This window comes from Macaca nemestrina, chromosome 9 (assembly GCF_043159975.1).
Source record: "Macaca nemestrina isolate mMacNem1 chromosome 9, mMacNem.hap1, whole genome shotgun sequence".
In the NCBI taxonomy this organism is placed as follows: domain Eukaryota; kingdom Metazoa; phylum Chordata; class Mammalia; order Primates; family Cercopithecidae; genus Macaca; species Macaca nemestrina.
This window is the reverse complement of record NC_092133.1, coordinates 55,998,798-56,010,478: the sequence shown is the minus strand read 5'-3', so window position 1 is coordinate 56,010,478 and position 11,681 is coordinate 55,998,798. Positions and strand designations below refer to the sequence as shown.

Genomic DNA, 11,681 nt, shown 5'->3' with positions numbered 1-11,681 from the left:
AGAAATAGAGTGGCTAAAGAGAGCAATAGTATAAAGTGTGGATATGGTTGTTTGGGCCCAGGATCTCTTGTCTAATTGACACTGAGAAGATGAAATGAGAAGCAAATTCTCTTGATGACTCAGTGGTATCTAATCAATGTGTAACCACTCCAAAATGGGGCTGTCTTTTATACCAGTAGCCCAGTGGTTTCAAACTGGAGGCAATTTTGCGGCCCAGGGGATATTTGGCAATGTCTGAAGACATTTTTGGCTGGCATACTACTGGAATTTACTAGGTAGAGGCTAGGGATGCTGCTAAACATCCGACAATGCGCAGGACAGCTCCCTACAACAAAAAAATTACCCAGTCTCAAATGTCAGTGTTCAGAAATGCCTTGCTAGACCTAGGCAAAGCTTCTAAATTAAAGGTGTAATTAAATAAATAAACTATCAACTACTTTTCAAGAAATGATAGCCCTAGGCTGGGCACAGTGGCTCTGGCCTGTCATCCCAACACTTTGAGAGTCCAAGGCAGGAGGATCACTTGAGGCCAGGAGTGCAAGGCCAGGAATTCAAGATGAGACTGGTCAACACAGAGAAACCTAGTTTCTTAAAAAAAAAAAAGAAGGAGAAATGATAGCGCTACATGGACACATTCTTCTATATTTCTATCCAAATTCGGACACTCTGTGACATCCCGCTCATACTCGGCTCACCCTAATTCTTTTCAAAACTGTAATGGTGAGTCCTGCAACAACTAAATCCATTTAGAATTTGAATAAAATTACTCAGATCTGACATTAATGTAACTGGATATGTGCAACAATTTGTTTATAGATATTAAAAATTAACAAAATTGCTCTATGATTTATGCCATTATTATTTTATTTTATTGTTGAAAACACTAAAGTTCCAAGGCCATAGAGTAAGTCATTTGCAAAAATGGCATTAGACAAAGAAAAATCTTGATGTTGTGCCTTGCAGTTAGGCTACAAGGTATTCTTTTCCTTTGTTCATGTGTTTTTGCAGCTTAAATTTAGGACAAAGCTAAATTTCATTATTTCTCCAAAGGAGGTGATTACCTAAATCTGTCCCTCTTTCCTCCAGGCAGCACATACTACCATTTGTTCTTCTGATTCATTTCCCCTAGAAAGCTGAGAAGGAGTTTTATAATGATATTATTGGTTTTGTAACTGGTGTTTCCATTGTAATGCTATTACGGAACCAGTGTTGTGATAAATGATCTGTGTATAAGGGAAATCACTTTTACAAGACGTAGAAAATTAGACACGCTTCTGCTTTGCGATAACAATAAAAACCACGGAGAAAAAATATTCTCCAGTTTATTCCCATCTGTATCAGCAGGGAAGCTTTAGAAGATGGGTTCTCCCTAAAGTCTTCTAAACACGATTACTACCTACAAGTACCATGTCAAAATGCAAATTTCCTCCAAATCCTATTGAAGGCCACTACGTTCTTAAGCTTACCATGACGTGGGCCCTTTAAGAAAACCAGGCGCTTCAAACTCCACCCCTCTGCTGACTTGAAGCAGTGTGAGTCCGCCTTTCCAAGGCGGTTAGTTTTGTGGTGACGCTAAGAGAGAGTTAATTTGCCCCCTGCTCTGCCTGGAAGGAATGTTCCTGTTGCAATAAGCTCCAAAAGTGGAAGCTTTAAGATACTATGGAATAGGGAACAATAGAAACTTGTGAGGTATGGCAGCCAGCCCCACTCTTAAGATTCGATCACAGTGCTGAATAAAGTGGAAAGAATGTTGTTAAATCTGTTTCCCCCTGTGGTGCTGCTCCCTCCTAGCTTTACTCTTCCATTTCACTCCTCAAGTGAGCTTTCCAGAATCCGTTTCCAACTTAACTAGCTGATTGTCTGATGTACTAGATCCCAAAAAAGTGAGAGAACTAAGTTTCAGTGCAAATTAAACTGGATCACTTTTAACAGAATGATTTAGATTGCCTATATGTTTCTCAAGAGCAAAGCCAAGCATTTCCCCCCTCCTGCTACACAAACAGTGACAGAGTTCAGAAGCCCTCTAGCACTAAGCTAAACTACCTGGGAGAAATGGGGGTTTAGTTGCTGTTGGCATTTAAGCTGTTTGCTGAAAGCAGCCATCTTGGTGAAAGATGATGTCATTTGGAACACTTGGTGTTTTCGAGTTTATTCTGAGGTGCCAGTTTCCAAGAGCCATTGAATCACCGTTTAATCATGAGATCAAATTTAAGTTTAAAGATAACGAGGGAGTGGGAATAAGAATCATTCTTCCTTCTTCCTAACGCTTTAGAAATCTTTCAGAAAGTTCAACGCAACAGAAAACAAAATTACACTTTTTTTTCTATTTTCTGTTTCCATGTGTTTGTTCTAATGTTAACTAAGCATGGGTAATAAAACTAGTCTGGTCAGTTTCACTTTCCAATTTTTATACATAAGTGAAAGCTGTTTTGTGTCAACAGGGCAAAGTGTTTAGAATCATCTTACCTGCTGGGCCAATTGCCTGCAAGCCTTTGGGAAGAGGGAGGGGGAATAAAAGTTTTTGATTTTTAATTTCTTAAACTGCAAAGCTAGAACCCTGAATTAGACCGCGTTGTAGTAATTACTGTTTTATTTTTACATGCTAAAGTTTTCTAGGAGTGAGCAACAGGATAGCAAAGAAGGGTGATGTTGTACTCCCACTCAATCATTACTATTTGTATAGCATAATGTTATGTCCGCGGTTACTTTGGAAAATTGGCACTTAAAGAGGTGTTTCAACCTTCTGCTAAAAGTGTTTCGCTTTCCTTTTTTTTTTTCTTCATTAGATAAATGTTACTGTCTTAATCCTACTGCGTGACATGTGCTGGAAATGTTTGCAAAATGCAAAGAGAAAAAGAAAAAAAAACAGTTGCACCTTGTTTAAACAATTGAGCGCAGTGTGGTTTATAAGGTTATTAAAGGGGGTGTGTGTCTCTCCCGCAAATTCTTTCTTAACAAGGTTAACTTGTGGCTGCTGTTGTTTCATCCTCCTCGGCCTCTTGTAGAGGAACTTTGTTCTCTTAGGTTTATCCAAGCCTTCCCAGTCAAAAACACCTTGCTTTTGATAATATAAAACTGCGTGTATGTGTGAAACAGATAGAGGGAGACACGCGCACACACAGTCGGCGGAAGATGGGGCCACAACACGGTAGAGGATGGGCGCCGGAGCCCGGCTGACCTTTCCACGTGTCCCCGGCACCTGCGAGGCTGGTGGGGCATCAGGTTTCTTTTTTCTTGGGGCGGGCGCGAGCCCGGAAGAGGCTGGGCGGCCGCGGGCTTAGACCAGGGGGCTCATAGGCCCTCCCTTCGAACACGTGTGGCTGGCGAGCTGGTGGTGCGGGGGCAGTACTTGGCTTTCCCGCACCCGCAGTGCCTGCGCGTTCCCAGCCCGCCGGTGGTCACCAGGCGGCGGCGGGCGGGTCCCGGAGCTTTCAGCCAGCTCTGCTGGGCGGCCTAGTGAGCGCGCCCGGCCCGGCTGGAGCAAGCCCCAGTGCAATACTGCCCAAGCCCGGGCGGGGTCTCTGTTCTCTGGCAGAGGAGGTCCCTTGGCAGCGGGAAGCGCCCTCTCTTTCTCTCGCCGCCGCTCCGAGTCTGCGCCCTGGTGCCAGGCGCTCAGCTCGGCGCTCCCCTGTGCTCGCCCGGCGCCCACTCATTCGCAGCCCGGCCTTCGCCGCCGCCGCCTCCCTGCTGCTCCTCCTCCTTTCCCCAGCCCGCCGCGGCCATGGCGGACAGCGCCAGCGAGAGCGACACGGACGGGGCGGGGGGCAACAGCAGCAGCTCGGCCGCCATGCAGTCGTCCTGCTCGTCGACCTCGGGCGGCGGCGGTGGCGGCGGGGGAGGCGGCGGCGGTGGGAAGTCGGGGGGCATTGTCATCTCGCCGTTCCGCCTGGAGGAGCTCACCAACCGCCTGGCCTCGCTGCAGCAAGAGAACAAGGTGCTGAAGATAGAGCTGGAGACCTACAAACTGAAGTGCAAGGCACTGCAGGAGGAGAACCGCGACCTGCGCAAAGCCAGCGTGACCATCGTGAGTGCCCCCCGGGGGCGCGCCGCAGCGCCAACCTCCGCCCGGCCCGGGAGGGGCTGCACCCGCATCCAGGCAACCCCTAGTCTTCCCCAGATTCCCGGGGACCCTCTGAGAGCACACTCTCTGCGGGGACCTGCTGGCCTCCGGGAGGAGAGGGAGGTGTCCTTTCGGGGCCACGCGGGTCTGTCCTCCTCGCGGGGCTGAGGACCCTTGCGCGGTGCGGGGGAAGGCTACTGTGGCAACCATTCATGGTCCCTTTTGGCCTCTGGAGAAGAGGCCCCTCCGGGGCTGGGCTGGAGGCTGGCGGCGTGGCTGGGGGGCGGGGTAGGACTTTTTTCAGCCCTAGCATGCTTGAGGGGTGCGTCCAGAATCTGGGGAACCCCAGTCCGGGGGAGAGAGCGGAAGCTGGGATATCTTACTGGGGCCTGGCTCGGAGTGTGGGGGTTCGCAGCTGGGCTGGGTACTAAGCTGGCATCTGGACGGCACTAGCTGGATCGCCCGGGTACGGGGCGGGAGAGAGTGGCCGGGAATCCGGGAAGTGGAGTTTTCTGGCCAGGATCGAGAGGGAAGGGCGGGTACCAAGCTAATGCTCCCACCTCCATTGGAAGCTCTTTGCCTTGGAGTGGGAGGGTGGACGGTTTACTGCAAGGAGAGTGCAGCATTCAGGCCTGGACAGGGCTGGGGCCGAAACCAGGGGAAGGGTAGCCACTGTGACTCCCTGGCTGAGCCAGAGGTACGTGTGTTCGCTCCATTCGTAGAGTGATTAGGAGCATCTTGCTTCTGAGTCTAGATACTGGAGAACAGGCCATCAGTTCTGTTTCTACCTGGTCCCTGGAGGCTGCCCAGAAAAGGGTAAGCTTGGGTCTGCAGGTCTCTCCTGGTGTGGCAAGCGTTTAGAAAGGCCCGTATAGCAGTGATGAGGCGAAACGTAACTAGAAAAAGTACACTGTGTACTCTCACCTATCATCCCTGCCAGCTCACCACATCATTAACATGCAGGATCCCCACACAGACAACTGTATTCAAATCAGAAGTTTCCCAGCCAGGAGGAGAGAAGAAAATGTCAAGAAATCAAGGGGGATAAATTGCCATAGCTGCTGCAAAATAGTGGATTAGGCTGAACTTTGAAATAAAGAAAAAGGGTTGAATTTGGGGATGGAGGGTCCCATCTTGGAAATGGGGCAAGTTTAGGATGCCCCTTGCGCCGGGAAATAGCCTACGGTGGAGGAGCCTGTGTATATATGTGCGCGAGTGTGTATACCCCCAATGCTGGCTCATACATGAGAACTAGATGGCATTCTTAATTTGTGTAGAAAGCAAGTTGCAGGTTAAGTGTGATCAGTAGCCTAAATAGCAGTTGATTGTAAAAAGAAACTTTTCATGTTCAAATCCAATTTTGGAGAATGGAATTGGAGCAACGTGCATGTGAGATGGTAAAGTTCTTGAACTGCCCTTTTGGTAGGAAGGGGGGTAGGGGCGGGGAATTTGCAGAGGCAGCCACTTCCAAGCCTCCTATGCAGCTTTCTTGGCTGACGGAGATGTCTTTGCTGAGTGGGGGTTAAGAAGAGAGGGAAGTTGGTGGAGGCAGTTTATTTAAGATTTGAGTTAGTAAATGAGAGGGTTAGTGTCTTGGAGGTTGTGAACCATGGAAAGTAGTAAAACTTGCACGAAGTGAAATAGCCTTTTGCATGCAGTAGGCAATTCAGGCTGGTTTTGTTGGGGAGGGAGGAATGAGGGATGCAGAGACTATCAAAGGGTTATCTGTTTGACACTTCGACCGTACTATAAGTAGGTTTGTAAACTGTACTTACACATGTTGGCTTTGCAGGAACAAATGTGTTCATTCCCGGTGTTTCAAACCAGAGGCCTTCTGAGTACTTAGCTCGAAAAGTGTATAAGGTGGTGGCTTTTTTTCTTAGCACTACCCTTAACTGAAACTGACATCCAGCCGAATATACTTTGTGAAATGTCGTGCGGTGTTAATGAGTAAAGTTAAAATTGTTTTAGATGACACTGCACAAGTACCAGAAGCCTCTCAGTTCTTCTTTAATCTCTGACTAATATATTCAGGGAGACAAATAAAAAAGTGCTTGTGGTTCGCCTGGTTTCCTAATACTTGGCAGTTGTTACTGAGGAGCTGAATGATAAATGCAGGAAATAGATTCCTTCAAGATTTTGCAGGTGTTAACTGACCTAGGATCCAGATTCTGTAGGGGTACGTTTGACCTCTCAGGTATGTAGTGTGGGAGGAGAAATGTATGTGACTCCATGAAATTGGTCTGTGAATGCAGAGAGTCCATTGAACTACACTTTAGTAGTTTATATCAAGGTTAAGCTGTACAATCCCTGACATTGCTCACTTAAGCATTACCCTTGCTAGTGGCAGTCTAGGAAGTTTCTGATAATTAAGTGAAGACCTTGTTAGATTTTTCACTGTGAAAACACTGTTAGAATTTTCACTGTTAATTTGAAGGGAAGATGGTACCATAATTCTGGTAATTGCCTTTCTGGCTCTTTTTAGTTCCAATTGTGATATTAATGTTCATGCTCTTGGGCACTAAAGGTGATTGTGGCCTTCTTTTTCCTTGAGCATGTTCAGGAAGGCACATTGCCTTTTTGTCACTCCCTGGGGAAGAGACAGTCTCCCCCTGCCGCCGCTTGTTTTTTTAATAGACTTTACTTTTTAGAGCACTTTTATCTTCAGAGTAACACTGAACATAAAGTACAGAAATTTCCCACATAACCCTTGCCTTCACACAGGCACGACCTCCTCCACCATCAGCGTCTTACATCATCGTGGTCCATTGTTAGTCAGTGAACCTACATTGATACATCATTATCACCCAAAGTCTAGAGTTTACTTGGTCTTGTATATTCTATGAGTTTAGACAAATGTATAATGACATATGTCCACCATTATAGTATTACGCAGAGTTTTTCTGCCCTGGAAGTCTTCCATGCTCTGTTCATCTTTCCCTCCCTGCTAACTCCTGGCAACCACTGATCTTTTTACTCTCTCCTTAGTTTTGCCTTTCCCAGAATGTCATGTAATTGGAATCATACAGTATGCAGCCTTTTCACTTAGTAAATGCATTTAAGTTTTCTCTATGTTCCCCAACTCGTATGTCTTGGTTTCTGTTCAGGGTTAAATAGTATTTCATTGTTTGGATGGATCATAATTTATCCATTCACCTCCTGAAGGGCATCTTGGTTGTTTCCACCTTTTGGCAATTATGAATAAAGCTGCTGGAAATATTCATGTACAGGGTTTTGTCTGGAAAGATATCAGTTCATTTGTTTAAATACCAAAGCGCATGATTGCTGAATTATATGGTAAGAGTATGTTTAGTTTTATAAGAAATTGCCAAACTGTCTTCCAAAGTAGCTGCACTGTTTTTCATTCCCACCAACAATGAGTAAGAGTTGCTTTTGCGGGGCCGGGCGTGGTGTCTTACACCTGTAATCCCAGCACTTTGGGGAGACCGAGGCAGGCGAATCACCTGAGGTCAAGAGTTCAAGACCAGCCTGGCCAACATGGTGAAACTCCATCTCTACTAAAAAAAAGGTACAGGAAAATTAGCTGGGGGTGGTGGTGCATGCCTGTAATCCCAGACTCCCTGGAGACTGAGGCAGGAGAATTGCTTGAACCCAGGAGGCAGAGGTTGCAGTGAGCCAACATCATGCCACTGCACTCCAGCCTGGGCAACAGAGCCAGACAACGTCTCAAAAAAAAAAAAAAGAGTTGCTGTTGCTCACCAACATTTGCTGTTGTCAGTGTTCTGGATTTTGACCATTCCAATAGGTGTATAGTAATATCTCTGTTATGCCCTTTTTAAAGCCAAGTCCAAAGGCTAATAGAAGCTCTTAACCAATGGTCTCTTCTGGTATGTAAGTGGCTATTCTGGTCAAACTACCCATTTAATGAAGGACTAGTTTCATGGGCCTGTGTTCTCAGTATCTGTACAACAGTGGTAAACATCATCTGTGGGAGAGAATCAGCTGTAAGAAGTCTTTCAGTCGTGTCCACAAGTGCCTGGTGCACCTGTGAGTTATAGCCTGCCCTAGGCCATTTTATTTGGGGCTTAAAAGTGGAATAGAATATTTTGAGTGAGTATTCAATTTTCCCCATTAAGTCAGCAGGGGAATCAGGCTCCTGATTACAGATCATAATTTCTTTTTTTTGGAGTGGGGGAAATAAACAAATGCATAGTCACCTTTTTGAGTAGCTTTTGTATGTTAGGCCAGATCTGTTTGTTTGTCCTATGAGTGAGAATATGACTGTGAATTATATGATTCAGTGTAGTGAGGGTTATCGTGGGGTGGTGGTCTTAGGGGTGGTGGTCTTAGAGAAGGTGAGGAAATGCAGTTGTGGGCAGTAATTGGATGGCTTCAAAGTTCTCAACTAGTTGCTGGCATTCTCCGTGTATAAGCAGGGCCTCAGGTGGTTCTCTAGGGTGTGTACCTCTTCCAGGCAGTTTCAGACCTTTGGTATGTGTTTGGTTTGGAAATCACGGCCTATAATAAATCACTGATATGTAAGTGTCTCTCTGACTGTAAAATTAATCCTTTATTGTAGAAGTTTAGGGAAATACAGAAGTACAAGCTGTTTTGAAGTTATAATAGAAAAAAATATGTTGATCTGGCATCGTTAGAAAACCTGGCTATTTTAAACATCAGTGTAATGGTTTCATTAACTGGTAAAAACTGCCATATAGTTGATGTTGTATGTTTTAGATTATTTACTCTGGAAGCCTATAATATGTTATTTTCAATTTTTAAGACTTCTGTCAGACTCTGAAGATACAAATCGATATTGCCTTTATAAATGTGACGATGAGAGTGTGATATCTTTTTCCCCCCATTTAGAAAAGTATTTCTTAGATTCTTATGGAAACACCCAATTTTAGACACAACTTTGAGGAAAATATGACCTCACAGTTAGGTCTAACTGTACACAAGTCTTCTTAAAGAGGACTTTCTCATATTTCTTCAGCATTTACGAGTTTTTCACATTTGTAAGTATCTTCTATGTGTTTCATATATTCTATTTGTACTTAATTTTAAAAAACTTTTTTGTTTTTGTTTTTGTTTTGTGACAGCTTTACTCTATTACCCAGACTGGAGTGCAGTGGTGTGATCTCAGGTCACTGCAACCTCTGCCCCCCAGGTTCCAGTGATTCTCATGCCTCAGCCTCCCTAATAGCTAGGACTGCAGGTATGCACCACCATGCCCATCTAGTTTCCTTTTTTTTTTTTTTTTTTTTTTTTTTGAGACGGAGTCTCACTCTGTCGCCCAGGATGGAGTGCAGTGGCCTGATCTCAGCTCACTGCAAGCTCCGCTTCCCGGGTTTACACCATTCTCCAGCCTCAGCCTCCCGAGTAGCTGAGACTACAGGCGCCCGCCACCTTGCCCGGCTAGTTTTTGTTTTTGTATTTTTTTGTAGAGACGGGTTTCACCGTGTTAGCCAGGATGGTCTCGATCTCCTGACCTCGTGATCTGCCCGTCTCGGCCTCCCAAAGTGCTGGGATTACAGGCTTGAGCCACTGCGCCCGGCCTAGTTTTGTATTTTTAGTGGAGATGGTGTTTACCATGTTGTCCAGGCTGGTCTCAGAACTCCTGGCCTAAAGTGATCCACCCACCTCTGCCTCCCAAAGTGCTAGGATTTCAGGCGTGAGCTACCACGCCCAGCCAAAAGCTAAAATTTTAAAGGTCATGACAGTCTTTTACAGTGCTGTCCTATTTGCTAGAGATGGGGAATCATTAGAGAATCCACAGTATCTGGTTTGTGGTGACTCTTGTTCGGGACCAGAGAGGCTGGTCTATAGCAAAAATCGGAGGTAGCCATTGCTTGCTTAAAAATATTCACTGACTCCCCATTGCCCTTGGATTCAGGTAAACCTTCTGGTGGTTTACTAGGCTCTGCATGATTGGAATGTCCTCCTTGCTTCACAGCCACACCCCTTACATGCATTTAGCCCAGGGTGCATTCTCTAAGCTCTCACTTCACTCCTTTACTACTAGCACCCAGAACTTAAGTAGGTTTCCTCTGGTTCCTCAGTGGTGCCCCTCGTCCCCTGAAATGTTCTTCTGTATTCCTCCCCTCCTTTCTACTTTGTTAGTTGAAGTAGACTGTATTGCCTTCTTCACCTGAACCCCTTCCTGGTATGCCCTGATACTTCCTCTTTGTCAGCCACACACTGGGGTATGCACCTGCTTACGTGGTTCTTCCGTAGACCTCCCTCTGTCACTGACATTTGGCTGCAGAGATCTTTCCCAGTTCATGTGTAAATTTCTTTGGGGGCAGAATTTGCCTTGTTCATCGCATTCCTCAGCGCTTGGCATGGGGAAAACGCTCAGAAATTTGTTGAACTGGCTCCAGAGGCACGGGTGTGTGTGTACTTGTTTCTTTCTGCCATGAAGGTGCCAACACTCTCTCCAGGACCTTGTCTTCATAGAGCCACTCCCCTGCCACAACAGCAAACACTTTCTTTACCATAGTTGATGAAACAGACCAGATATGTGAATGGATACATTGTATACTTTGGGGGACCACTGCAATCAGTGTGCCCTTGCCTTCTTGCTTTGGATGATGTGGGCTACCTTGTAGCATATACCTGGGTGCTCCTGATAACATTTTATCTGAAAGAGGACAAAGTATTTTCAGGTTCTCCTTTCTAAGTGTTTCTGAGTAAGGCTTGAAGGACAAAGTAGCCCCGCTGGAAGTGTTCAGATTTGCTGCTTTGGTTTTGGTGATGGTGACAGATCATTCCAGGTGTTTCGTATGACTCTTTAATGTTGAAATGCCCCACTGGGAAACAACTCTGGCCCATTGCAGGGGGATGCATTAATGCAAATAAATACTGGTGACTTGTAGCAGTGATGGGGGAAGCATCTGAAAACAGGGTAGGGGGATTGTTGAATTCTTATGTCTGCTTGTGTCTTGCAGAGACACAAGTGTCACCACAGTGTATTTGTGTGTGTGTGTGTTTTCCTTAAATCATGCCTTGCCAAAATAATTGTGTTTACACTTCAAAATGCTAATACAAACTACCGAACTGCAGTCAGGCTGAGTAAGGAATAATAGTAATCTTTTCTGTCCCCTCTGTATACTTTTTTCCTTAGTGGGTAGGTGTTGCTTTTTGTTTTCAATCACAGTGTGGTTGTTTTCAGGTATATTATTGTCAAAGTTGGCAGAGTAAATGTTCACAGGTTCAGTATGTTCCTGCTTGGTGGTGGTTGCAATTTTTCTTGACAGAGGAACTAATCCTCTGGAAAATATTTTTAATTGTCAGGATCTTGGCGTGGCGTTAACTTGCAGATACTTCCTACTTCTCCAAGGCTGTCAAATTTTCTTATCTTTTATGGCTGTGAAATCCACAGCTGTGAAGTTTATTCCAACCCTGATACCAGTAAATTGCAAAGGTCACTTCATGTAGGTTCTCTCTTCAGGGATAAGTATTCTTTTAAAAAGGGTTAACAATATGATTGATGGTCATTTAGAATTAACCCTCCCCTTTACTTATTGTTTCTTAGATCAGACATATGGAGTGCAATGTAATGATTACAGTTCATTACAATACTTATTTGTTTTTTTGCTGGGAGATTTTCTGGTCTCCGTCTCTGCCCCCGCCTTTGTTTGTTCAGTAAGGTACAAAA

General features: G+C 45.3%; 1 protein-coding gene across 1 annotated transcript in view; it reads left to right on the top strand.

Annotated features, from left to right (window-relative positions):
- The first annotated feature begins 3,392 nt into the window (after window positions 1-3,392).
- Window positions 3,393-11,681, top strand: part of LOC105466185 (coiled-coil domain containing 6) — a 116,149-nt gene continuing 107,860 nt past the window's right edge. The window contains exon 1 of the mRNA XM_011715208.3: window positions 3,393-4,024. Coding sequence (XP_011713510.1) covers window positions 3,722-4,024 — 303 coding nt within the window. The 5' untranslated portion in view covers window positions 3,393-3,721. The remainder of the gene's footprint in view (window positions 4,025-11,681) is intronic.